The following is a 12,170-nucleotide window of genomic DNA, read 5'->3' as shown; positions in this document are numbered from 1 at the left end:
CCTCGCCGCTAATTCACCGTTCGTTCGGTCGCGATTGTAGTCACTTTAATACAGAAATCCGCTTTCGATGGCGGTCGAACCGTTCAAGCCGCTGTTCCTTTCGGCCTAGATAAATAACGAGTTGCCGGGATTGTCGTCGACGCGGGGAATCGAGCCGCGGCGCCAACCGGTGAAAAATTAATTAAATTTGTTTCATGGTCGTTCGCAGGTCTGGCGCGGTTTTTAATTAAAATTACGCGAATCCCTTGATTAATGTCGTTACATGGGGATTGGTGATGCGAACGATACTCAAAACGTGCTGGCAAACATTGCCCCTACCCCTCCCCTTGCCCGGAACATCGCCGAATCTGAAAATCCACCGATTTATCCGATTTCGGAAAATTTCTTTCGGATCGAAGTACCCAAAGTGCGAACGCGATACGCGAGTGCCTCGTTGCGAATCGACCCGTGAACGAGATTCAATTATCACCGACCGCTGTGTGTTATAATCGTTTGCCTGGTCATTCGAAGCCTGGCGCTTCGCCGATTTCGTAAATATTATCGACGCGCGACCCTCGTCCGGCGAGTCGTGTTATTCCATACCTTCGAAATTAACTCGTTGCAAACGAAAGGTTATACCGAAATTTCTAAACTAAAAGGCGGAAACTCATGGTATAGCGATCGGTTACATCATTATACCGGTAACATGTAAATTGAGAAAGCGATTGAACTTGCGGTTCGTGGATCTGTTACACGGCTATGTATATAGTAGGTGTTGTTCGCGTATGGTAGTAGTACCGTTTCCAATAGTGAAATGTTAGCTGGAAAGATAATTTTCTTGTTTTCATTCGTTTCAATAAGAAAGAGTTATTGCGCACGGATTTCCTAATAGATACCTTACCTAGTTTAAATCACAGATTATTCAGTGATTAATTTTCATACAGACGGTTCTGTTCTTTTATAGTAGCGTGTCACGCGATTGAACGTTATTTAGTTTAGTCGAAAAAACAAGGAAAACATGTTGCAACATGGAGGATGGATCGTACAGCGAATGATCCATTGCAGTCGATCCGGAAACAGTGATTTTATTCACCGTCCCCTCTTCAAAATCGGCTTCACGCCGCGAGGTGAAAAAAATATCATTGCCCAACATACGGTAACACACGTGGAAAGATAGTTATTCTCTGGTTTGCGTTATACAAAAAAAAAAAAAAAAAGGAATAGCCTCTACATATCCGAACTCTCGATTCCATTCTCTTTCTCCGATAACAACAAGCGAAAAGTAAAGCAGAAAAAATCACGATGGAAGGATAAAAGGCAAAGCGAGGGAATTTAATCGACGACAGAGTGATGCATTCCGATCCATTGTAATTCATCAATGACGCGCGGTCCTCGGCGGTACGGCGCGGCGCAGCGTAGAAAATAATCGTGAAAAATCTCTGCAAAAATTCCGGCTATTGTTCGACCGCTGAAAGCTTCGCGGTGGTACACAAACGCAGGTGGATTGATCCCTAAGATAATCCGACTCGTTGATGCAGTCTGCTCGTGCTCATTTTTCTTTTCCTTAAAAAAAAAAAAGCATAAAATACTTTTCGTTGTGCATCGGGACAAATTATCTCAAATTTTCCTCTCTGTTAAAGTAGCGTGGAGAAACGCGTCGGAACTGCGACGCCATCATAGCCGTCTGCTAGTCGATGGCGCCGGAACTTGGTGAAACGAGGACTACAATTGTCGCGGTTACCGTTAGAACGGCGTATATCCGATGAATTACGCGTATAATCAAAAATTGCGGGAAAAGCTATTGCGAAGGAGAACGAGAGAAACGAAAAGTGGCATTTATTCTGCCGTGGTTGAACAATCGCGATTACAAATAACGTTTGTTACGACTAACAGCGTCTGTATCGATTACCAGCGAGCCAGAGATATCGCCGATATCCTCCAATGATTTGCCTGCTATCGCTCGAACGGTCTCGTGAATTATTTTTACTTGACCACGTTGTAACGTCTCGTTACGGCAAAGATATTCGCGAAAAAGCAAAACAAAGGAGGAAAGAAATACGACAGGAGGCTGATTTATCAAAATCATGGAGGTAATTAAAAATAACCGGTTTCTAACGAGTCTGAAACGACTCGAGTTATTTAGTCGGAGCAGTCGTTTTACGGATATCTAGAAAGATATAATTTTGTAGGTGCCTTGCAAAATCATCGGCTTGGTATAACCATATCGTGTGTAAATACGATATAATCTCATATTCTACAAACGATACAAATTCATTGTATCTGGCTAGTCGTAATAAAATGTAATCTTCGTAAAATGAATCGCAGCAATTATAACCGCAGGTTGTGTACGCGAATAAATGCCACATGTCGAATAGTCTTTGAACTTAAACATTCATAATAAAAAGTTTCGATTCCAATACGAAGATTTTTGAGTTTCCTCTCTGCAATACCGGATCTTCCGGATCGAGTAACTGATTTAACGGAAAACCCGCTCGTGATTTACCTTTCAACGAAACACCGGCACTCGTGTATTTTTTCAAACCGGATGCAGATTTTTCGATAAACGTTTCATTATGTTAAAGAATTTTAGAGGGGCGGATGTTACGGTTTCGATGTTAAATGTAAAAGTCCCACGAATTTCACCGACCCGATTTCCATGAATTTCTTCTTTTCTTTTTCAATTTCTGTATTACCAAAGAAGACAAAAAACTAGTCGATGAACTGTGATTTGCTGCGATCGTTCTTGAAGTTAAGCATCGCGCGCCCGTTAATTAGCCGTTAGAGCGAAATATAGGATTAGAACGCGTCCCTATTTGGTCGTTGTATGAATTCATGAATTTTCAGTGGGTGAATAAATCAGCCGGACCCTCTGACCCTCGAGAGCACAGGATTGCCGCTCGTCTTTGTCGTGTAATTCAAAAGTTAATATTAAGCAGCTGCTCTCTCGTATTTTAGCCGTTGCATCGACTCGCCGTGATTCCGGTGCAGTTTCAATTATCGCGAGACTTCCGTGATTTTTCCATCGACGCCGTTGGCGCTCTCGAACACGGCCGACCAACCCCGATCTTTCTCTTCGTTCCACCCTCTCGCGAAAGGCAGCCGCCTCTTCTCTTTCATTTCCTCGTAACTTCTCTCAGTTCCGTGAATTTCTTTCATATTGTTGCGGAAACTTGCCGCGAGAAGCATCGCCAAGTTTCTCTCGAAACAAAATTTTAATATCGCTGTCGCGTTCTTAATTCTATTATGGCCAGCGGGATGGGGTACAAGATCAAAGGAAAACGTTTTCCGCCGACCTTTCGCCTCTTCTTATTCCCAACCTATGCAAATAGGACGAATTTAAGGAAAGAAAAACATCCCGGTAGCTCCTGCATACATTCATAAGGGACCAAAGGCGGAGGTTTCATTAGAAAGAATCCCAGTCTCGAGAACGAAAGGCCCGATAAAAATTAGCCACCCTTGTTGGAGTTGGACGAGCACGATTCGTTCGACCTCTGGATACGAGCCAATTGCACCCAATGAAATGAACGCGATATTTGTTCGCCGCTATTACTACGAGCGTTTTATGCGTAACGCCACGATGGAAATGTCGGGCTACGTTAGGTGCTTGGGATATTTAGTGAGTTTCGTAGCAGCTAACAATCGTGGTTGGAATATCATAGAATATTTAAAGTGACTTACTGCTTTTACGAACGGCTGTAGCACCTGTAAGAGAAGTAACTCGTGCCTCCTCTCTGAGATATATTGTTGACGAATGAACGAAACGTACTTTGAATACGAAATACGCTATTAACTGATTTCAAATGACTACGTGATCCAAAAATTAAAAAGAAATTCGCCTAGTGTCTTAGTATCATAGAGGACGTTCTTGTCAAAAATCGAAGTCAGAAATCGAATAAAAAGACGAAATTAATAACAAAAGTAGCGACAGATGCAATTGATCAAGCGATGCTATATTCTTGGCCAGTAATACGTATCAACGTTAAGAGAAAGCTTCTTACTTGCACACATCCATAATCGACGATAAACGTCATTCCATTTAATAAAGAGCAACCACCAGATTATAATAAAATATAAAAAGAAGAAAGGAAGGGAAGAGATTACAGATAACAGACTGACACTCGCACGTTGATAGGAAAGCGAGTGAATTTTTTTCTCTGACTTATCCTCCGTAAAGCGTAATGCATTTTTATAATAAACTTGAAATATCCGGAGAAACGTAGTGCCTGGAATATCGGCTGACGTTCGGCAAACTGTCGCGTAAGTTCAACGTGTACTCGTTGCGCGACACGTTCCAACGCGAAGCCGAGGCTCGTTGACTATACGGACAATTCGTGTACCGTGTTGGGAAAGAAGTTCTTGCTACGGCTTTTACCACGAAGGAAGACTCTCTGAATTTATGGGAGAAACCGTTTCCATTCGCCGTCTGCTAATGTCAAGCGCACACCCACACGCTTGCTTTCCTTTCACGGCTGAAAACAGTTACACGAGACCCGTCGAGACGAGCACCGGCAATTATAACGGTGTAACACGCGTATGTCGCTCGATGACGCCAGGCTAGATAATTAATTTCATTAGGAGGGCAAACAGTCGTTTTTGCTGGCCAGCTGGCTGCTTTACGGGTTTGTCGCGCGCGACTCGATTCGTATCTAATGAAACCCGATGAATTTTGTTCGTTCGTTACTACGAATACCTTTTTCGACCAGTCTACGTCTGCTTAATGAGGCTCGACTATACAGCTTTGGAATTTTTTCTTGTCGTATTTTTAGTAGGGTTTTAACTTTAGAGTAAAAATACAGCCAGCTCGAACGATACGATGCGACATACATGGAAGAAAAAATAACTCAGATAAACGTTAGGTCGTCCGAAAAGTTTCTTTCGTTTTATAAGGAAATAATGGATGCACAACATTTGTCCGTTTTATATTATTTTATCGAATTACGTATGATCAAAATTGTTCTATCAGGATAAAGATTACAACGTTCGACGTATTAAGTTTCATGTTTGTATAAAGATGCATCGTTTTAAAAGATGTGTCTGTAAAAGAAAAACACTTTTCGGACAACCTAATATCTTCTATACTATACAGTGGCTTGCGAAACTCTTCGAACACTTAACGTGGGAAATTTTTATGAGTGTATTATGTATGTTGTGCGAAACTTTTTTAAGTTTCACGAACCATAATGAGGCATGACTATCATGATTATGATATAAAATGTACATAAAATTAAGGATATCTGTTGCAAAGTTTGAACGAATGTACAAATACTTTCATGTACCGTTGTATATTCTAATATTCATCCATTCTTTCTTTCTCTATTGTATAATCTTCGTTGTTCGCATCGTATACGTGTTCATAAACTTTTCTTTCACATTCTAATTTCAAGCTCGCGCTTCTAACACTTGAAGCCGAGTCACGGACAATGAACAATCGCGCAAAGTTTCTATTATAGGAGGGAGAAAATGTTGACGATTAGTTTCGAAGTCTACACACAACTATGTAGATGTAGGTGTGTCATTAGAGGGGGAGTGTAGAGAACAGGAAAATTCTAGCGACAAGCCGCGAGAGCACACGCATTTCCATAAAACTCGCGACGTGACGTTCCGACAGCTGGGTCGATCTGTCGGGTGCCCAAAAACAAGCACGCTAGCCGAAAGTTCTAATTCGCCAACTGTTGAAGTAGAAAGCTGCTCGTTAGGAAGAGACGCGAAGCCAATTTATTCGATCAAATTACTCGGCGGGGTGCAATTAAACGCAAAGCCGTCTGAGGCTGGTGGGGACAGAGGATGAAGAGGATCGTCGTTGATGTTTCCAGCTATCCGTCCGATTCGATTTCGTCTCTCGTAATTTGAACGGATATTTCCAGCTTTCCAACGGATCTTGTCGGTTCTATTTATCAATAGAAACAACTTTCGAATTATTCATCAACGTCAGTGTACATCGTCGCGACTTGTACAGAAACTAGGGTCATTTTCGTTCGACTGTCGAACGGCTAGCTAATAATTTCCCGTGGGTATTTGCGAATAAACAACGTCATGAACTAACTAGAAGCCACGTTGAACGGGTCGAGATCGAGCGTTGTTTTTCCTTGTCAACCGTTGCTTTTCTCTGTCGGCTCTATTTAATTACCGTCCACGTTGAATGCCAGAGAAGGTTCGTTCGAATAAAAGGTCGCCGAACAAAAAAGAGTTCTTCTAGGAGACGTTGAATTGATGACGGGATCGCGCTATCTCTCGCTTTGGTTTCCCAATTAACATCGATAAAGGCGTCGTGATAAAGACGAACGACTTGGCTCCGCAGGGATACACGTGACGTTGCTATTTCGATGACTCTCACGGAGGCGAGGTTAGCGACTAATGAATATGATATCGTTCATTGCGAGCTTTTAGCTTTTGTGACAAATTGTCCGAATGAGAGACAGTGTTTCGTAAAGTTTGTAGATTAATTCACACGAATTTCCAGATATAAATTACACAAAGCCGCTCTAATTGTAACCGAAGTCACATGTGTCCATTTCTTTTACAATCTCGGATATACGGTATAGTGCAAACGTTTTCGATTATCCTCTATGAATAATAATAATAATAAGTATAAAGATACATGCTGATATTTTAAATCTATCGCTAGTTCTGGAATAGAGTTTGAGCTGAAAATGTTATCGGTAATTTGTTAAAAGGATATCGATTTATTCAGAATAGTCGATATTATAAAACTTTCTTGCCAAATAATGTTTCGATAAACCTATTTTATACAGTCCGTCGCTCCATTATTCAGCATTTGAAATAATTCACTTACGGTTTTAACTTTTGTTCTCCTTATAGCTTCTAAATTCTTTTATGTATATATTTAGTAACATTTTGACCAGAATTAGATGTCTAGAATTAATTGTTTGAAGGATTTTCTAAAAGAAACTGTTATATTTATAACAACGATCTAGCGAGTTCACCTCTTTCTCGTCAAATTATCTCATAAATCTTGTCACCCTTTTTGTCAAAAGTTAGACAAGAAATTGCTTTTCTAAATTCTATCGTCGATATTCATCTAGAAACTAACTACCCTTAAACTTATGTATTTGATTAAAATTTTTTAATAAGCGCAATTTCGTGATACAAATTCCTCTCTTTCAACCTCTGAAACTATTTTTAAATGGCAAGTACTGTACAAATATTCGAAAGTAAAAGCAACTCAACTCTCCGCGGAACCATCCTCCGCGTTCTCTTTTCTGGTTCTTAAGTATTTCTATAAAAGCGTATGAAGTATCCTTTAACGAACCTGCGCGGAAACATTAGACGGAATTAACCGCTTACGTGGATTTATAAAAATATAAGGGCGTTAGGGGAGGCTAGTCTGGAAATAAACGAGCGGAGCCAAGGTTACGGAGGCACGGTTTTACAAAAAGGGAAGATCGCGTTCAGGCTGTCGCGTTCACATCGTTATTTAGGTCGTAAAAAATCGCTGAACGGAAGAATAGGTGAACGGAACGCGGCTGGTTCACGGAGCATTTATTTAGGGTGTGACTGATCCATTAACGCTTATAATCATAATACCAACGTACCCGCGAATGTCGATCATCTTTCGTCCACTGCATCCGTAAATGAAATACGCGCGGCAATTCGAAACGCATTGATGAGAAACGGCGGTGTACCACAGAAATCTGGATTCGTGGATTCTGAAAATTTTCTAATTAAAACGAACCAAATGAATTTATCCGCGAACTCGTAATCGTCATTTTCGTCGCAGTCGTCGAGAAAAGTAGCGTTAAACGAGTCTCGGCGGAAATATTAAGAAATCACCGGAGAAATCATCTTGATTGCGCGCTTTCTTTAACAATTTACGTCACAAAATAGGAATAAGAAGTATCCTTTAATTTTTTCCCCGCGACATTTTCTACTGTTATTGTTCGCTCGAGAAGGAAGATTCATCGGATGGGATGGCCAGTGCCACAATCGCCGACGCAGCTGGAATTAAGTCGGCGACCGTTCTCAAAGAAGTCGTACGTAAGGGCGCGAAGAGAAGAACGTATATTTTCCGAGGTGAAGATGCAAGAAAAGTTCGTTGCCAAGAGGTGGAACCTGCTCATCGAATATTCATCGAGCGACGAAAGAAATTTCAAAGACCGTCCATCCAGTGCTGAAGATCTTGCATCATTATTTCTTTTTCCTCTCGTTTTCTTCCATAGCTCGGTTCTTTCCTCATTCTTTCTCCCTGTCCGCGACCCTTCCGTCGTAATTGCGCCACGTTTATTAAAATTATAACGCGCTGTAACAACGCGGCTGGTTCCGCGCTATCGCGCCAGGTATCGTAAATAATATTCGAGCAAAGCGAATCGTAACTCCAAGTGATATGAGAGTACAGGAGCACTGATGCAGCATGCCTAATTATAGACGATACGATCGATTCGCGTCGGTGCAGCTACGGCAGAGCAGTGCTTGCTTCCCGTACGTAGAGGTGCATACGCTAACACGCATCGATACATAGACGCGGTTAGCCGTATATCATCGTATTGCCTAGAGGAATAATAGAAGAGCCGTAGGGAAAGTGTGCATCGATGTTCGTCAAAAAGGCACTAGTGAGATTTTTTTTCGGCGATTCGTACTCTGACGAATACACTTTCATTATCTGGCTAGTCGAACAGTGGCTCGATCGTAGAAGTTTCGTGCTAGATTGCATGCAGCTCGTTGTTTCCGCGGTTTCGTTTGAAATCGGCTGGAGCCGACGCGTCGGCCGATTTTCTTCCCGATTTCGTACCGTTTTAATCGCGCCCCTAGTTAATTACAAATTACTCGCTGGCGGTGATGATGAAAGTTTACCTACGAAGAATTCGTGCAACAGTTTCAGTTTCGTGCAAATGGGTCGCGTAATCGTATTATATTCGCTTCTTTATCTACGATCTGGTGGAAATAACATCACACCAGCATCGTTGATATTACCGCTATATTTAAATTTTATCTGCTGTCAAGTATATTACACTTTGGACAAATTAGGAAAGTAGACCATACTTTTTACTACGTGCAAATTATTAAACACTGAAATGCAATACAGATTATGGCAACTTAACCCTTCCAATATGGAGAATACTTCAAGGCTTTTAAAGAAGGAATAATTTATATTTCTTATATACAGGGAAAAGCTATCTGTTTCCACTCTATTTTTCCTAGAGGCATCAGTTCATTTTTTTTTCTTTTTATCGGGATATTCATAACTTTTTAACAAAAATAAACGGCTTCTGGTAACAATAATCCAGCGGCGCTTCTTAACGTTGCTAATAACCAAACTGCGAGAGTTTATTTCCCGAGTATTCATAGAAATATTAAAGGTGCAAAAACGCACAGGTTGCGCATAATATGCAAAAATATATAAAATATTCAAAATACTCGTAGCAAGTAACGTAAATCTCTATCTAACTTCTTTACTTATATCCATCAGAATTTAATGATATTTGCAGTCTACTAATAACTACGCTCTTGATAGGATATTAATCTTCCATTAAAAAATGCAAAAGAAATTTTGTCGTTCGTCTGTACCATAAGAAGTAGTATAACATTATTATCTACATATAACCTCCTATACATAGCGTACATAGCGTAACACCAAGAATACTAACTAGAAGATAGAAATCCAGCCACGAAATCCCAGATTAGCGTCGATTACACGAAACTGCGGAGTAACGTTTCTGATCGGAAATATCGGTATCGGTGTCGAGCCAGGTTGCCCCAGCGGCACGAGATTTCTAATTAGAACCGATTAGATCGATCTCCGCTCGCTGGAATCGCCGCTACGAACTTAGGCATTCCGGGCGTGATATCGGAGAAACGATATCATCGTCGTTTCGCGGAATCGTTCCAACAACGAGATTCGCGCGTGTTTTCAGGAAAACCAGTCGACTAAGGATGAAGGAAAGAAACAAAAGAGAAGTGTCACGGTGCTATGCATATATATATATACATCTGGTGGATCGGCTCGGGACGAGAAGGGATTTTCAATCAAGTCGGCTGCAGGCTGAATTAATTCCGAAGAAAATTCGAAAGTTTGGAAAGCGAGAGCCGCAGATGAAGCTCGCGGTTGCCGGAAGCTACGTGCAAGCCGAGGGATCCGAACTACTTGCTGGCCCGTTAGAAACCCGATCAAGAGGATCGATCGTAGCCGAATTATTGAATAAAATATATGACGGAATCCGTTATAATGAAATAACTTCCGATATGCTCGGTCCATCCCGGTTCTCTCTCATCCCCCTTGACTGTGTTCAACCTCGACTTCTGACGCATTCTTCCTCTGTTCGGTCGATAAGCTGCACTCGGAAAATCCGACGGATCTCTTGCTGAAACGAGCCAACTGCTTTTAAATTAATGATCGAGAGCGCGGCAAAGTAGGTGGTAACTGGTATTCGTTAGGGAAGACGAATGAGTTGGCAGTTTGTGGCAGTTTAAAACAACGAACTATCATTTTTCGGGAGAGCACTGTTGCGATTGATATAGGGCACGCTTTAAACTGGCTGAATATTATGCAGGGTGATTTTGCAGGCAAAGACAAGTCGAAAACGCGAAATAAAATATTTTTCGTATATCCGAGTCTTTGTTTTCGTGGTAAGCAATTGATTCGGAATATTCGTTTGATAACAGTGATAATATATCTCATTGTACGTTTTGATATCAAAGAGCAGGCGATGATGCAGGAGATTAAAAAATAAATTTTATTACTTTACAGACTGTTGAAACTATTTCCATTCGGCTGAACGTACAATTCCCTTGAAATATTTGTGAAATTAAATTTCCTTCGTTACAAAGCAATGAAATTAATCATACGCGAATACGCTATACTTGCAACTTACTTTTTCATTTAAAATTACCCTCTTCCCGGTTCCACTCCCAATTGAAAAATACCTTGTATATCGTTGATAAAGTTCTTCGACTTTCGATTAAGTTGAATTTAAGCAGAGATATACACACGAGATAATCACGGTAAAACTGTAAAACGTATTAACGTGTGAATAATTGCGTACCGCTTTAGGTACGAGTGAAATTTGCAAAATCTCTCATGCATTTCTAAGTTCAAGTTCCGTGACGTCACATTGTCTGGAAAACACACTTCGGAAGAACGAATTCTCGAAAAATAAACAATCTGGCAACTCGAACTTTTCAGCTTCCTGTTCCGCGCAGCTGCCTTCTTAGCTCGTTAATCGGATTAGATAACCAACCTCGATATCAGATTAATAGGTTTCCTATTATTCATTCGCTGTTGCATCTGCCGCCCACCATTCGAGTAGAATTGGCGAAACACTAAAACACTGATCGCCCACATCGAAATTTCATCCCCGATCCAATTAATCGCCGTTTAATTACAGATCACATGGATCGACGGGCTGGGGAACGTGCTGCACAGAGGCATCAAAACGACGAAAGAATTATTCGACGACGGCCCTTTGTACACGGTGAAATCCATCCTGAGGGTAATGCCGCGAAAGGACCACGACAACACGACGTTCACGTGCCAAAGTCAGAACGCGGCCGACCGCACGCCGCAGAATGCGAAACTGCGCGTCGAGGTAAGTGAAAACGAGAGAAAGGGACTGCGGAAAATTGGGCCATCAAACACCATTGAAACGTCGGCTTTGATAGTTTTGGGGCGGCTAGTTTACGCGCACTTTTTTCTGACAATCCATTTTTAAAAAAGAGAAACCAGGTTAACATAGCAGCAGCGCGTGAACCCGGCCAGAAACGCGGTAACGAGCTAAAGAATAATTAATGTCGCGTCCCGAAAACTGGTCTGTGGCGTAATCGCTATCCGACACAGAGAGGATAAGCTCTGGCCCCCTGCTGGCCCGGGTTTCTGCTTTCTTCCTCCGAACAATGGAAGCTCTGCGGTTTTCGTTTCGCCAGGCTACCTACCAGAAGGGAAAGAGAATCAAGAGACGCCGACAAAGAGAAGATCGTTTCGCTACTTTTCGCGACGATGTTAATGATTCACGATGACGAGGTCGTAACTCTCCCTGTGTGTCGCGCGAGCTGTACAGCTTCGGACATGACTGGTATACGGGCTACCAAACGATGATACGTTGCGTGGTTGCAGGTTGCCAGCTACATCATTTACTTACCGACTTGTCAACGCGCGATATTAATTGCCGAGAAATTACGTCCGACGACAGAAAATAAAGTGCAACAGCGGCTTGTGGTATTCGAGAGTGTCACGCGAGCCG

General features: G+C 41.7%; 1 protein-coding gene across 7 annotated transcripts in view; it reads left to right on the top strand.

Moving 5' to 3' along the window:
• Positions 1-12,170, top strand: part of LOC100746284 (irregular chiasm C-roughest protein-like) — a 162,587-nt gene that overhangs the window by 131,256 nt on the left and 19,161 nt on the right. For all 7 annotated transcript variants that reach the window (XM_033324507.1, XM_024372150.2, XM_024372152.2 and 4 more), the window contains exon 4: positions 11,319-11,519. In XM_033324507.1, coding sequence (XP_033180398.1) covers positions 11,319-11,519 — 201 coding nt within the window. The remainder of the gene's footprint in view (positions 1-11,318; positions 11,520-12,170) is intronic.

This window comes from Bombus impatiens, unplaced genomic scaffold (genome assembly GCF_000188095.3).
Source record: "Bombus impatiens unplaced genomic scaffold, BIMP_2.2 scf_3474, whole genome shotgun sequence".
Taxonomy (NCBI): Eukaryota; Metazoa; Arthropoda; class Insecta; order Hymenoptera; family Apidae; genus Bombus; species Bombus impatiens.
The sequence above is the reverse complement of the archived record's forward strand: the minus strand, read 5'-3'. Positions and strand labels throughout refer to the sequence as shown.